Source organism: Amblyomma mixtum, chromosome 1 (genome assembly GCF_055824585.1).
Source record: "Amblyomma mixtum isolate Tamu chromosome 1, ASM5582458v1, whole genome shotgun sequence".
Lineage (NCBI taxonomy): Eukaryota > Metazoa > Arthropoda > Arachnida > Ixodida > Ixodidae > Amblyomma > Amblyomma mixtum.
The window spans coordinates 171,847,928-171,862,418 of record NC_143012.1 but is presented as its reverse complement, the minus strand read 5'-3'; the positions used below and the strand labels follow the sequence as shown (position 1 = coordinate 171,862,418).

General features: G+C 48.6%; 2 protein-coding genes across 2 annotated transcripts in view; one reads left to right on the top strand and one right to left on the bottom strand.

Annotated features, from left to right (window-relative positions):
- The window catches only part of LOC149369810 (uncharacterized), a 43,256-nt gene extending 39,428 nt beyond the window's left edge, over positions 1–3,828 (bottom strand). Inside the window, exons 1-2 of the mRNA XM_089576504.1 lie at positions 3,729–3,828; positions 313–547 (exon numbers count right to left, since the gene is read on the bottom strand). Coding sequence (XP_089432630.1) covers positions 313–547; positions 3,729–3,828 — 335 coding nt within the window. The remainder of the gene's footprint in view (positions 1–312; positions 548–3,728) is intronic.
- A 584-nt stretch (positions 3,829–4,412) lies between these two features.
- LOC149369809 (uncharacterized) overlaps positions 4,413–14,491 on the top strand; it is a 52,723-nt gene continuing 42,644 nt past the window's right edge. Inside the window, exons 1-2 of the mRNA XM_089576489.1 lie at positions 4,413–4,493; positions 8,275–8,290. Coding sequence (XP_089432615.1) covers positions 4,413–4,493; positions 8,275–8,290 — 97 coding nt within the window. The remainder of the gene's footprint in view (positions 4,494–8,274; positions 8,291–14,491) is intronic.

The window sequence follows — 14,491 nt, the reverse complement described above, 5'->3', positions numbered from 1 at the left end:
CGGACGGCGGCTTTTGTGTTAATGGAAGATCTAATGCTTTCGCATACAAAAAAAAAAACGAATATTTTTGGGCAGCAAATGATACTCGCAAAAGGTGTTGTTAAACTAGTTGCGCTAAGACAAAAGCCTGGCGTCAGGGCAACCATTCCAGAATATTTGGCAAGCCAGAATTCGAAAAGACACGCTGTTCAAGGCCCCTAGTTATGATTGTTACTCTTTGCATACAGACTATCCTCTGCTCTTCCATGCAGTCAGTTCATGGTGCGCATATCGGGAAACGAGGCTATCATTCCTCATCACGAGGACGCTCACTCGATGGCGAAGGACATGCCGAATTGGGTGACGGCGCCGCTGCTCGCCCAGTTCAGGAAGCCTCTGGCGTTGACCTCCAAGCTGCCGATCCCCGATGTGAGCCGGTTTTTGCCTTCCGCGTAGAGGGAGTCGAAGAAGACAATGGTGCACAAACCGTCGGGGGGAAGCCGAGTGTTGAAGTCCAGTGATAATCCTATGGTACACACCAGAGGGTGCACTGGCACAGGACGCTTCGCTGTGAAGGAAACGTGGTCTTGATTGCGGCAAGAACTTGCAGCGTACTCAGGAATATGTATAAACTCAGGTCTCTTTACTCGCCGCACTTCTCAGAGTTCTGCTGCCTGATGACAGCTACTGATGCAATAAGCTGGCACCAAGCACAGATTATATTATCGAAAGGCTGATCTGAGACGTGACTGATGGGCTGAGGGCGCGAGGCACTGGGTACATCCACAAATGCTAGAGTTGCTATCGCGTAGCCGAAGAATACTTTCTAGTTCTCCGGCCAACCGGGAAGGTATTATGTCGCTGCAACGGCACCATACCACCGCAAGAATATAGCACTACCTTTGGTTACTTCCTGTCATCTATGACCGGGTAATTTCCGATTACACATGTTGAACACATTTTATAGGCACATGGACTCGCGCTAGCGATAAGGTCAGTACGAGCGCGTTCTGTTCGGCTCTATTTCTCGCACCTCTCGTAGCGCAACTTTTGTGAAAGTCTTTAATACTCTCACCGATGACGGGAAACAGTCGAATGGCCTGGTTTCTTTGGCATGTACAGAAACAGTTGCGAGTAATCGTATCGGTTTCACTTGGAGGCGTACGTCGACTCTACGAGACCATAGCAGCCCAAGATAAATATAGGCTATTTGCTACGCAGCCCCCCGCTTGAGCATCTGAGGTGCGCTTTGATATCAGTAATTACCGAATTACAGGTATCCTGCAAATATACGTTTTGATTGCCGCAAGTGATCACATGATACGAAAACGTAGAGTAAACACCAGACGAAAGAACAGGCTGAACAAAAAACAGGGCGCTGTTTCGCCTTAGTTTACTACCGTGTGCACACAGTGTTTTCTCATCGTAATATCCGCCTACCACCAAATTGACCTCCCTATACACTGTAGCCACGCGCACAAATTTGTACAGTAGACGAAATAGTTTCGATGTTAAAGATAAAGGCAGTGGTGCCTATTATTTGTAAATAACGCAGGTTACGATAGAGAAAGTAAAGAAAGGCTTGGAAAAAGTTAAAAAAAAAACTCCAAGAATGCAAAAAGTACGTACATTCCGAAAGATACCGAAAGAAGCATTTGAGAAATTGAACAGAGCAGTGAGAAAAGATAGAAAGCAGAAGAGGTGATCGAATATAAGTAACGAAAATATTGAAAAAAATACAAGAATGCGCAATAAGCATAAAACACTGCGAGAGGCAGCTTACATAATTAACACAACCAATATATAAAACCAACATGCAGAAGAGGTCAACATAGTAAAGTCTGGAGAAAAAGTACACCATGCTTCAACTTTTTAAAAGATCTGGAAATCTTGTGTTAAGTTCAGTTGCAATATCAGAGTGCCGCAGGTTCCACGCGGTACTAATTCTAGGCATGAATTATTCGGTGTTATAAAAAGTGATGGATGTGGTGGGTTTCTCCTTAAAAGGAAGATCACGGCGTGAGATTATTACAGAGTGCGAGTGAAAGAAGTCGTCATGACGCAACGGATGAAGAAAAAATTTTGTGAGAGACTGTAAAGTGGGCATGTTTCATGCCGATCATGTAGCCCGAACTTTTAAAGCCATGACGCTAGGGGAACGTGATTAGCCCGGAAATATGAAGCGAACGGCATGGTGTGGATTGTAGTGGTGTGATGGCATCTGTGATGTAAGCATGATTCAGGTGCCATATGGCGGAAGTGTTTAAATCTGAGGCCAAATTAGTTTCTAAGAAAGTTTTCATAAAGTTTTAGGAGCCCCAGAAAGCGGTTATCAGGTGCTCTCAACACGTTAATGTATATGTACTAGGCAAAGTCGGACTGAAGATGAACATTTATGTACTTGTCTGTAGTAGGTGCCTCCACTCTTTTATAATGAAGAAAGAAAGCAGCGAGCACACGGCAAGTTCTGCAAGTAAAGGATTTGTCTTAGAGTTCTTTGAAGTCATTAGCCAAGACGAAACTTAAGTGTTGATCGAATCTAGTTAATAAATACTCACGGTCAGAGTCGCTGTATTGTTGTGGTGTACTACACAGTCGTAATCAAATAGCCTAATTTGGGACGGAGTGGAATTGTGTAAATTAATAATAAATATCAGATATAAAGGTAATCTCAACGTTGAATGACAGGAAGTATTTTACCGTTTATAAGGCACAAGCTGTATGCCTGTCTCACATGCACACAATTCTAAAATTGGACCCAGAATGCATATGAAAAGTAAATAACATCAGTTTCAAGCCGTTTTTGATTTTGTAGAAAAAAAAGGTTCAGTCTGTGCCAATGATTCAAAAAAAGACCGTAGATGTCTCAAGTATCGATACCTCAGTGTAATTGGCGTATTATAAAACTTGCAATAAAACTACAGATTAATTTAGGCAGTATTATGTGGCAGGTAACAGATGCAAAGGCTGAAACGCTAAGCAATTTTTCAAATTCAATTCTTTCCGACAGTCTTGGCCGCAAACATACCCGCGCTCTTCGGAACATAAAGAACACGAAAGACACTTATCCGCGAAAGAGCAAACAAGATAAATGGCTCATTTGATTGAACGGTAGCACCCAGCACGCAAAAATTAAAACGTAGGTGCACTGTTGCCGTTTTGCGACCACTTGAAGTGAGATATTTTATCCCGTTGTACTACAAAAGGGTTAACTGATGTCAGAACCTGGGGGTGAATACTGAAGAACGTTAAGTAGGACCCTATGGTGTAGGAAACCAGTCAAAAGCATTCAAAAATAAAAAACCAAGCGTCAACTTGCAGTCCAGCGTCTGTTTTAGTAAGTATGTCGTTGGTGTACACAGAGAGCTATTTGTCGAAATTCCCTCGTAGGAACAAAGCTAACACTGATATAATCCGTTGTCCGGCTGCAGGGGCTGAAAAAGCAGAGCTCGAGGCAGTAACACCGATACTTTCCCGGCTTGAACACAAAGTCCAATCGTCGCCACTTCGACAGTCTCCAACCCGTACGATTCCGTGTCTCCTTTACTCTACTTCTCCGCCTCCGTCCTTTATTGAAGAACACTTCCGCGACATCGAGCTTCATGCGGATATCTCGAGGTGCCATTCGCCCCCTCAAAAAAGTCGTCAACTCCATCGATTGCCAACTCGATGCTCTCGAGGCTCGCATGGAACCCCTCCTCACCACAATTGATTACAAATTCTCTCACTGCCATTGCAGATTACCTCACCCACCAATCCGAACTTCACTGTCGCCTTCAAAAACGCGAGGAGGCTGTCATCCAGCTCGACACCAAGTTCAACCACCTCAAAGCTCACGTGGAAGTGCATCTAGAACGCATCCTCGCGGTGATATCCACCCTTCAGTCCTCCGTACAAACTATCACAGACTCTCTTTCTCCACCTGACAAGAAACATGATGGCTCATCCAATCGCGCGCTCTTAGCTAAAGCTCACTATCGAGGACCTCCATATCATTTAAAGGAACTGTCGCAACCTCAGTACTAACGGCGCTTCACTACGCCAACATCTCCTCAGCCTCTTCTTTCTGCCCCACTTTCTCCACCTCCGGGAAACTCGCACTTCTAGCAATGTTCCTGGCTACTGGAGATTCCACTCGAGAACTTCTACCCTCAGTCTTCTATCTACGATAACCATGACCCCTATGTTGCGCCCATAGACATTCCCTTCTCTCTTCAGTTGTATCTGGGGGGCGGGGGGAGGGGCGGGATTCCATTTTATCTCCCTCAAGCTCACGTCATCCTGGCCCTCTTGTCAGTCTACAATCCTCACAGGCACAACGCACATTTAGCGGGCTTGGGTAAATTTCTTGCCACCTTTCCCTCTCATACGGCTCTAATTCTCTGCGGTAATTTTAAAGCACCTGACTTTGTGGGCTTTCCCACAGACCCTTCATGGCGGCCGCCTACTCCACGTCATGCCTCAGCAGGCTCACCTCATTCTCCTCCACACCCCCGGCGTCCTTGCTAGGACGGGTACTTGCTTCCAGCGCTCAAAAACCCCTGGCCTTTCTCACTGCTCTGGTTCCATTTGTCCTAACTCGTCGGCTACTGCAGATACCCTTCTCAGTGACCACTACATGATTTCCATCTCTGCCCCTCTTGGATCCCCACCCGCAAGCAGCACATTTGGCATATTGACTGGCATGTCTTTCGCTCTATCCTTTCCTCCGATTTTTTCAAGTCCTATGGGAGCCGAGCACCTTCATTACCTACTCGCACGGGGTATGCTGCGTATCCAACTTCTGACCATGACCTCAATCTCATCCGACGTGGAAGCGCCGAGAAAAACTCCGGACAGCCAGACCACAACCTCGCAACCTCCAACTCCACAGCTCCCTTTCCCAGCTCCGAGACGATATCATTGGCGTATTGTGCCTCCGTCAAGTATTCTCGATGGGCTGCCCTATGCAACAGTCTTCACTAGGCGCTGCGTCAGACATCGACATAGAGCCTTTGTCAAGCCCTGTTTGGTACCATCCCCGCTCCTGTTTCAACCCTCGCTAAAGGTCTGGCTACTCAGTTCTCTGACCAGGTCTTCGCTATCCTTGCAGATCTTTACCTCTCTCCCCTCTTGCCCTGCATAAGCCTTTTGCAAAAACTAAGACCTCCACGGCCCTTTTACACTCTGGCAGCTTGAGATTCCGCTCCTCGCTAACGCCGCTCGATATTCTCCCGGTAAAGACGGTATCACTTATTCCTTTCACCGCAACCTTCCTCGCAAAGCCAAGAAGCGCCTAGTTTTCCTCTATAACACCACATAGGAAGAAGGTTCTCTAACCTTGTCCTGGACTTCCTCACTCATCTCACCCATTCCTGAACCAGGCAAGCCACCCGCCCTTATGATGGTTTGGTTTGGTTTATGGGGTTTAACGTCCCAAAGCGACTAAGGCTATGAGAGACGCCGTAGTGAAGGGCTCCAGAAATTTCGACCACCTGGGGTTCTTTAACGTGCACTGACATCGCACAGTACACGGGCCTCCAGAATTACCCGCCCTTATGAATCTCCGCCCCGCCGCCGCGGTGACTGAATGGTTAAGGCTCTGGGCTCCTAACCCGAAAGACGCGGGTTTGATCCCGGCCGCGGCAATCCAGTTTTGATGGAAGCGAAATTCGAGAGGCTCGTGTAGTGTGCGATGTCCGTGCAAATGAAGGAACCCCAGTGGTCAAAATTTCCGGAGTCCTTCACTACGGCGTCCCTCAAAGCCTTAGTAGCTTTGGCACGCTAAACCCACATAAACCCAATCTCCGGCTCATTTCCCTGATTTTTGGTGTCGGCAAGACAATGGAACACATGGCGCTCACTGAGCTTGGGCGGCATTTAGAAGCTTCTAACTGCCTTCCTCACACCCTCAACCGCTTTCGTCCCAACGTGTCTACTCAGGACTTCTACCTCGTCATTAAGCACACTTTCTGCACCTGCTGCAGCTCTCAACTTCGAGCCTTTGTCACTATCGATGTACGCAAGGCAATTCGACTGTGTCTCTAATGGCCACATCCTTCCTGTATCTCTAACACCCACTGTGGCTCACTAATTTGTAACTATCTTCGTGCTTTCCTCTCTAACGACGAATCATGGTTCCGGGCAGATCCGGGTATCTAACTTCACTTCAACGCCTTATAGACTCTTTATCAAGAAAGGTGCCAATCTTTCACCCACGCTTCTTAATATTTGCATGGCTCCCGTCGATGTTCAGCTGTCATCTCTTTCCGATTTGCACTACTTTTTATGTCAATTACGTCACGCTGTGGTGCTGGCGCGGATCTCGTGCTCATGCGCACCACACCTTTCAGCAGGGCCTCCATATCATCTTCCTTGACCAGGCAGACCTTTCTCTCCCGCCGGACAACACCGAACTACTACTTTTAAGCCATTCTGCCTATCAACAGGCTGACGACTCACTGATCTCCTTACCTTGGCGGTTCCTCAAAGTTTCTTAGTGGCGCTTTCTTGGTAAGCCTCTGTATTCCGCCAAGTACGTCCATGCTCTCCATTCGGCTGTTTCTACCTGTATGTCTGTCGTACAACTGCTTCGCAGAGTCGTGAGGCGCTCTTCTGGCCTGCGGGAACCGCACACCTATCGAAAGGCTCATGCGCTAGCTCTTAAAAATATTCTTTACTTCGTACTTTGTGTCTTCTTTAAGCGGACCCAGAAGAACACCCTCGCCAGCGCTCTCCACAGCCTCTATAAGGCTGCTCTCCACCCCCCTTTGCTACCTCCACCGATGAACATTATGCCACTGGTCTCTTCCATTCTCTTCACCCTCTCCTTTTTCTTCACTGCGGTCGAGAAGTGGCTCACCTCCCCAGAACAGCTCATAGCCGCTGGTGTCTCAACCAGGCTACTATACTCCATATTCAGGCAGCCCCTCTTCATATTTTCTCCCCTCGGGAGGCTTCTAACCTCCGTATGCTTCCTCTTCCCTCCTTTACATCACCAGTCCTGAATTTTAGCCGACGACATGCCGATTCCTCTAATTATAGTTCCGCCTTCAAAGCTCAATGAGTGGCGCACACGGATGTATCGTGAGCGGCTCCTCGTGGCTGCACGGAACTAGAGGCTGCACTTGCGTCGCTGTGGCTTTGCCCCGTCTTCCTTCGTTGGATCCCCGGGCACTCGGGGATTGATGGCAATGAGCTGGCTAACCAGCTGGCTCGTGAAACTGTTATCCGGGTCCTGTAGAAGCCCTGGCCCGGGTCCTCGGAGCGCGGGTCGTGACTGTACCTTCGCGCCAACATCAAAGAGGATTATAACACTCTCCGCCATGATCGTAAACTCGGCCCCGACTCAGACCCAAGACTTTTCGTGGGAGGCTCACATCGTTCGAAAGATAAAACGTAACATTATTATCACACGTGCAGGGCTATATCTATACAAATTACGTCGCAGTAGTTCATGCTCAAACTGCCCTGCACCTTACGCCACCCCTTCCCACTGTTTTTCTCCTGCCCGGTGGATCTGCAATCGGGTTTCTTTCCAGCCCCCTGCAACAATGTCGGGATCTGGCTGGACTTGTTTGGAGCTGACGGTCAAGACGAACAATGCCTGCTCGTGCACCAGGCCATGGATGTCTTAGGCGCCTAAGTGTTGTGCCCGAACAAAGTATCAGACTGCTACTACTACTTTAAAATTTATATTCTTTTGAACTTGTAGATAATAACTTGAGTTTAAGCGCATGAAATGGTTTGGCAGTTGAGGAGATCGCAGCGGTTGCCAGAGTTTAATATGGGTATTACTTTGGCCAAATGTCATTATAATTGACTTAATCAAACGATAAGGAATCCAGAAAACGCGCGGGTAACACTTCATAAATACTCCCAGCTGCGTTTTTTAGTATCTTGTTACTCAAACAAAAATTATCTGTGCTAACACTAAGCTTAAGGTTAGAAAAGAAAGAATACCTGCGTCACTAACGACTATTAACGGTATATAGAAATCGTGAAATGATGAAAACGTAGTAGAAAAGCGGTATTCAAGAGTTTTTTCACAGGTATTTTCACAATGGGAAGCATAAAGCTTGGCGCCATTAGCATCTGTCACGAATATGTCGGTTCTTAAATGCGAACAATTAAGGGCCGGAATAAGCCTGGGTTAATTGTTAGCGTCATCGGGAAGGCTTCACTGTAAAGTGTACCACGAGTTGTTTCAAGCATTCGTTTATTCTTTGTCACTATTTCGGACCTTGCAGGGAAGCTGGAAGGTTGGTGGCAACTGCCTGCTTATACAAACATTTTTCTTGGTGTTTTTCTTCGCAGGCGCCGTTGAGCCAAGGTGCGCTTTTACTGCACTTAATTGTATTTGAACGTAAGAATCCCGGTGGAAGAAAGAGAGATGATCCGACGGTCGGACTAGGTGCAGCCAGTTAACGTGACATTTCCGCACGGCGAGGCCAGAAGGGGCGGCACCAGTACTGGGGGCCTTCTCTGCCGCTCGTTTTGCTGGTGCATCTATGGCGCAAGTGGCACGGACGCCTCATTTCGACGCACGTATGACGTTCGCCAGCTTGAAACGACTATTCTTCGTTAAAGGTGCGCCCCTTTTTATCTCTGCCAACATTCTGGGCTATACTGCCACTCGAGACCGCATCAATTGCTTCCTTGCATTGTAACTGTGACTTCGAATTTTACATTCGCAGTAAAAAGGAACTCACGAGATGCTTCTGCACAATGCACCTGTAAGCTGAGCTGCCGGTCACCCGTTCAGAGATTGCTATCGGCGGCACAATGTGATGAAGAAATTGGCGAGGCGAAGCAACAAACCACTCTATAAGCCTTTGGTGCCCACCACGAGGCGCCGTCTCTCTGGTCAGAAACAGAAGTATTTCGACAGTAACCAGTATGAAAACTTCTACCTGCTCACACGTAGGCAGTTAAATAAAAAAACAGGTATATAAAGTTTTAGGTTTTTGACCGCTGGATGAGTTCGCAAATGTTCGGCGCGTCTGCCGCTGCTCTATGGGAAGGCCCGCAGTATCGGCGTAAAGGATAGCCCCCTGAACAAGTATTGCTCCTAGCGGCGGCGCTCGCTACCGCTCACAATAAGTGGCCACTCTCTCGCCACAGCGCGACGCCTCTTTCTTCCAGGGCGGTGTGGATCTCTGAGCAATGATATTGAAGCGGGTAGACGACGACAAGGCGTAAATAATTTCCAAATTTTCTAGGAGGACCGAAAAAAAATAATCGGCTAAAGAATCCCTAAACGAAGTGGTTAATTCGATTTCATTTGGGCGATGTTAGTGCTGTTAGGTCAAGTTATCCATTCGTTAATTCGTTGAAAACGTGTGTGATACGTTCACACACGTAAAATTAAAGCTGAGTAACCAAAGCTAGTAAAATTATCATTAAATGCGCGATAAAATTCAGTTGCGAACTCTTAATATATGTAAGGGCGTCAGTAGAAGGAACCAATATTTTTACTAATAGCGTTATATTTCAAATCAATGAATGTACTGTTAACGGAAGTGGAAATAACAGTCGGTACCCCAATAAGTGCTTTCTTTATTCCAGTTAGAATGCCACCCCTTCTGCCACTTGTTGTCACACAGAAACAATTTGAAGCAGGGTACACATGTGAGAATAGTATCGCCAGAGATGAGTTTTTGAGCATGTTTCAATTGAAGCATACATTGACGCTGCAGATGCGTCGATAGGTTAGAAAAGTGTGAAACTTTTCGAAGTAGCACTTGTTACCTTAATGTGCAGAAAATGCATTTATCCTCCACTACGGCGTCCCTCATACCTGAGGCGCTTTGGGACGTTAAGAACTAAAAAAAATACATTGACGAAAGTGCTTCTCTAATGATGATGACGCTCAACCAGCGTGAGCAAAATTAGAACTCAAGGACTGTCGTTCGGTAGAATGGGATACGAGGGAAGCATGATTGGCTGCACCGACCTATAGGCAAATGTCGTTGTTCTCATTAAGTTTAATAAAATCCAGGCGAATTTGGTCCCCATCCTTGCTTATCGACCTACAAAACTGCTACAGCTTGGAGTGTTTACCACGAAGTTCTTCGTAGTGACTACGTTGTACACTTAGGTTGGAGTTGTTTTGTTTGTAGGCAGGACTAAGCACATGTCCGACTTATTTTTTCTTGTTAATTTTTGCAGTGATCGATTTTCAGCCTTCAGACGAAGACGACTCAGTCGATGAGCTCTGGCATAACAAAAAAGGCGGTGCTTTTCAGACATAACGAAGTAATCAATAAATTAATAGTCAGACTGTTCCCCCTAATATTGCTTACGACTGCACAAGAATCGATCGTGAATGCAGATGCATAGCAGTAATGCCATGCCCCACTGCGCTGCAAGAAATAACGCACTTTTCAAGGAGGGGTGGCAAAGTGACGTGGCCCTAGGTTTTCCCGAAGGAAAAACACAGGCCTCCAGTTGCCCGTTCAGAGCGGCATAGGGCATGCGATGAGACTGCGAAGACAGCGCTAAACGGCGAAGCTAGGCTACCTACAGAGAACGCCTTACAATGAATAGGAACATAGATAGAGTATTCTTCAAAACACTGCGCGAGGAGCAACAGATTGCTGTTGGCACTGAAGCATTGTGATTGGTACAGCACAGATATACTCAGGTGAGGTACAGACAGTAAACGCAGACCACGAGAGTGACATACCTGGGTTAATAAGAACGGGTGGAGTAAATCTGGGTGACCAGTCGTTGTGGTGTGTACACTCTTCTTGTCCGTCGTCTTGTGTGACTGGTTTTTTCTCCGTTTACAATGTACCAACTGGCCCGCATTTCAACCCTTCTTCAAGACCTTCTCAGGTGTTGAATAAAAGCGTACCAGCATTCCTCAAGCAGAAAGCATGCAAGACCTGTACCTTGCCTTCACTCGCCTATGGCTTTGAAGCTTAGAAGCTAATCAAATAGATTGAACTTAAATTCGGGACAGCCCAGGGAGCTATTGATTGCAAAATGGTAGGTGCAACGTTATCTGACAGAAGCGCACACAGTGGATAAGGGAACAGATGCGAATTAAAGAGGCGCTGGCCGTAATCAAGAAGAAATCGGCATAGGAAGTGCTAGTAAAATAAAGGGACGAAAGTGACGGTCTCTTATGGCGATGGAATGACCTACACGGCAAAAGTACCTTACGGTGGCAAAATGCGAGTAGCGTGCGGAAATTAGAAATTTTGTTTTGCCTCTAACTTCCTCCGCACAGGGTTATCGGAATGTCCATGCAAGAGGCCTTTTTCTAGAGTGTAAGTGGCTCATAGTGGTAACGTTTATCGATGCAGTATTGCCGCAACTGATTCCCAGACGCATGACCCCAGTAGTCGGCGAGGACGCAATTGAAGCAACAAGCTTCGTTAATATATTGCCCACTGACAACTGTGTCAAGAGTCCTGAGGGGAATCACTATCATGAGCAGATGCGTTTACTTCATTTTGTGGTGTCAGGGACAACAGCAGCTATTGCGCTAGTATGGTGCAAAGACAAGCTTTTTTTTTTCAGCTGTTCACAATGCATGAACGTTTCACAATTTTGAATAAAATATAAATTGAAATCATAGAGACTTAGCATCCGCACGAAAAAATGACGTTGTATCGTCCACAAGCCCAACTGATTTTGAATTCATGGCGAACTGCTCGAAACACCTGTCCGCTTTATTAAAATCAACATCGTGGGTGCAGATTGAACTTACTTGTAGTGGTCGGCGTTTCTGTCGTTGTCGTATCGCCTCCCGTCGTGGACGAACCCCCCCTCCTCGGTGGCAATGTTTCCCCACCGTCGTTATCATCGGCGGAGCTCGGGTGGATGAATTCCAATAGCGGGTTGGTGGTCATCTCGTCGAGGTTCACTGCCACCATGAGAGTGTGAGTTCATGAGCGAGCAAAAAACAAGTGGCAGGAAGCATGCTTCCAAGCAGAAACTTTGCATTAGAACTAGTGAAGGATTCCTGTTTAGCTGTAGGATTGCTGCCAATAAGGATGCACACTAATTCCTCAGCATTTACAAACGGATGCCAGTTATCGTAATTAAGATGAGCACCAGGTTGAAGCTTTCGAGGTCTACGCATAGGTATAATATTGTACGCAAGAAGTCCATTCCGAGGATCAGGTCTTTGCAGCAGTGCGGCAGAACAACAAAAGTGCCAACAAAAGCAGAATTGGCAATGGTGACTCGAGCAGTGCATCTTCCGACAGGCGTCATGAGGTGACCCCCAGCAGTACGAATTTGAGGTCCATCCCAGGCTGTCTTTACCTTGCTGAGGCGATCCGCGAGGTGCTTGCTTATGATCGAAAAGTCCGCGCCTGTATCGACTAAAGCAGTCACTGGGTGCCCGTCAACGTGAATGCGGAGGTCGGCGCTAACTGCATCGGTGTCAGGGAAACTCGGGTTCACAGAATCGTGCTGCGGCGGCATCGGGATCTCGGCATCGCGCTCCGGCGGCGTTCGGGGGTCTTCGTTATATCCGCTGTCAGCAACCTTCCCCCCTGAGGTCGCCGCTTTCAGTTTCCCCGGCGCGGGCTTGGAGACCGGCCCCGCAGTCCATCTGAGAAAGCCTGGCGGCTGGGCGACGTGACGCGTGCGGGAGACGGAGATCGGGGTCGGCGGTTAGAGGTGGTGTCATGGGCAGCAAGGTACTCCTCTATTTCGTGGGGTCGCTCACCGAAACGGGGACAAGGAGCGTCACGTGGGAAACCCCGGAGGCCGATTTCACGGTATGGGCAACGGCGATACAGGTGGCCGGCTTCCCCGCAATGGTAACAGAGCGGCTGCTGATCAGAAGTGCGCCAAACAGCCGCCTTCCGGGCCGGTGGACGCATGGCAGGTCCTCGCTGAGGCCGCTGGTAGAATGACGGTGGCGGAGCGGTTGGCGGCGGCGGGTGGTACGGCAAGCGTTGCACAGGTGGCAACTCGGAACGGAGAGCCGCGGCGTAGCTCATGGGGCGTGGCTCCGGAATGACTGGAGGAGGCGGTGAAAATGCTTGACGAATCTCGTCGCGCACAACCTCGGTAAGAGCCGCAGCCGTCGGGTCAGACGAGGCAAGGGTCAGTTTCTGCAGCTCTTCACGGACCACAGCGCGTATGAGCTCACGCAGCGACGCATTGTCGCTGGACACGCTGAAAGAAGCCGCACTGGCGCTTGGCTCTCCGCACAAGGAGTCATTTCGGCGGCAGCGTTGATGCAAGGCCCGCTCAATGGCGGTCGCCTCTTTGATGAAGTCGGCTACCGTCTGCGGGGGATTCCGGACCAAACCAGCGAAGAGTTGGTCCTTCACACCTTGCATCAGGTGGCGGAGCTTCGCGGATTCCGCCATATCTGGGTCAGCGCGCCGACAAAGACGGGTCACGTCCTCGGCGAACATGGCAACGGTCTCATTAGGCTTTTGGACGCGAGCGTCCAGGAGGCGCCGCGCACGATCCCGGCGGTCCGTGCTAGCAAAGGTGTCCCGGACCTGCTGGCGGAAGGTATCCCAGCTTTGGAGATCGGCCTCCCTGTTCTCGAACCAAATCTTGGCTCCGTCTTCGAGGGCGAAATACACGTTCCGCAGCTTCTGCGCAGGGCTCCATTGGTTGAAATCGGCAACCCGCTCAAACTGGTCAAGCCAGTCTTCAACGTCCTCGAAAGTGACGCCATGGAAGCTGGCTGGCACGCGGGGTTGCTGGAGCGTCAGATGTGAAGCGCTAGCCTGAGCCATGGTGGTATGCTCACCAGGTCGATGAGTGCGTGCCTCTTTTGGGAGGAGACCAAACTCTGGGACCAGTCCCAGGAGGCGGCGGCTGCTGCGGTGAACGGGCGTGCAGACAAGGGGTAGCTGGTCGGGACTCGATGAGCGGCTGCCTGAAGAGGTGTTGGACATGGGACGTCGAGCCCGCACCTCCACCAGTGTCACGTAGCAGTTAGTACAGGTAGCGCCGCGTCCAGACGGCAGAGGAACGCCAACACCGAGATGATGCCAGCGCACACCGAGACGGCCACGATCGAACGTCGAGCTTCGTCTTCTTCAGCAGCGAACCGCGTGGCGCACGAGCTGCGTGCCGAACAGCCGCCGAGCGGCTATTGTTGTAGACGCGGCAATATGCATAAGCTATGCATATAAGTTATAAGTTTTACAAAAACATGATGAGTAAAATGTCGCACCAAGTTATTGCATTACCATAGAGCACATTTCTTAAGGGCAAAAAGTACATATGATTGTGATAGAGAATGCGCAAAAGGCATCTGCATACCTATATGGCACGGTACTTTACACAGAAAAACTGTGCTCTATTATGATGCCTAAAGGAATGCTGAACAAGGATCCGAAAATATTTAGAACGCACCACATTTTCATTCGTAAGATACGATTACCCTATTATGGAGTAACATTCCGATTATTGTCCAACGGGTGACTATTTTAATGTTTCGTGAACGGACGATGGGAAACATTCAGCGCGCTCCTAGCTACCAGCTGGAGCACATAACATCAAGCCGACCCTCAGTAGCGCTTTAGGTCAGCTAACTGGCAGT